This window comes from Wasmannia auropunctata, unplaced genomic scaffold (assembly GCF_000956235.1).
Source record: "Wasmannia auropunctata unplaced genomic scaffold, wasmannia.A_1.0 LD328602.1, whole genome shotgun sequence".
Classification (NCBI taxonomy): domain Eukaryota; kingdom Metazoa; phylum Arthropoda; class Insecta; order Hymenoptera; family Formicidae; genus Wasmannia; species Wasmannia auropunctata.
In genome coordinates, this window is record NW_012034288.1 from 619 (window position 1) to 1884 (window position 1266).

Sequence of the window (1266 nt, forward strand, 5' to 3'; positions counted from 1 at the left end):
GGCAAATATCGTGAGAAAAATTAATTAAAAAATTTATAAAAAGGAAAAATTTATATTATATCCTATCTAAAAAAAGTGCATGTTAAATTGATAGTCGAATCCATCGAAAACTCTAAAGTCTCGAAGTTTATTGTTGGCTCTTCTGCGACGCTGATTGGTTGTCTTGCTGCGCTAACTTCGTGAGCGGCTGTCATTGCATTGACTTTTGACAGTTGTATGTATTGAAGTTGATGTATAATTAAAGTGCAGTTAAATAGTGCGCGCGTCTGTAATGCTAGTATTATAAAAAAAATGTCGAATCCTATCTAAAAAAGTGCATGTAAAGTCGATAACTCGCATTTCTCGAAATTATTTGTTGTCGCTTTTCCGCGATACTGATTGGTTGTCTCGCTGCGCAGGCTGAAACTAGTACGCGATATATTGCTTTGAATGAATAAATTATTGAACATCTATTAATTTTATTTGCTCGTCTTTGGCCCATTAATTCTTGTGTTATGGTAGCATTTTTTTGTTTTTTTTTCACGACTTTTTCTGTTTGTAAGTTACGGCAGCACATTTTTTATTTTTCCCACTTCTTTTTTTGTAAAATTCGGCAAGTAATTTTATTTTTCCGACAGTTCTTTTTTTATGAAATTAGCACTTATACAAACGCGCGCTTCGCGCGCGCTATTTACCACTTCTTACTATAATTAAAAATTCTTTATCGTCAAAATTTAATTTATTTCCAGAATTTAATTTTGTACGTTTAGACATTTGCTTAAATTGTCATTTGCTTATAGTAAATGTCTAAACGTACAAAATTAAATTTTGAAAATAAATTAAATTTTGACGATGAAGAATTTTTAATTTTTGAAGTGGAAAAACGACCATCATTGTGGGATTACTCTTTACTCCTGGCGCAACGTAAATGTACAATAAAACAACAGTTATGGTTAGAAATAGCTTTGGCATTAAATGGTGAATATAAAAATAATACTAAATATATCCAAATATAAAAAATAAATACAACAATAAAACAATAAAAATAAACATAAAAAATAACAATAAAACGTAAATTTTTTATAGGCAAAATAAGTGCAGAAGAAGCGCAAAAAAAATTCAAGTCCTTGCATGATACATATCGCAAAATCGTACAATCAGAAAAAAGGCCCAGTGGATCTGCTAGGAAGGCAGATTCTGCAGTCCAAAAGTGGCCTCATTACCATTCTATGAGTTTTCTTAAAGACTCTTGTCTTTAGAAAAAGTAAGCATAAATGTTTAAATTTA

The 1266-nt window shown here is 30.4% G+C and overlaps 1 protein-coding gene across 1 annotated transcript; it reads left to right on the top strand.

Annotated features, from left to right (window-relative positions):
- Positions 1 to 782: 782 nt before the first annotated feature.
- LOC105460113 lies at positions 783 to 1256 on the top strand. The gene is made up of 2 exons (XM_011706553.1): positions 783 to 957; positions 1066 to 1256. The coding sequence occupies exons 1-2, from the start codon at positions 783 to 785 to the stop codon at positions 1236 to 1238; spliced, it is 348 nt and encodes a 115-aa protein (XP_011704855.1). The 3' UTR covers positions 1239 to 1256.
- The last annotated feature ends 10 nt before the right edge of the window (positions 1257 to 1266 follow it).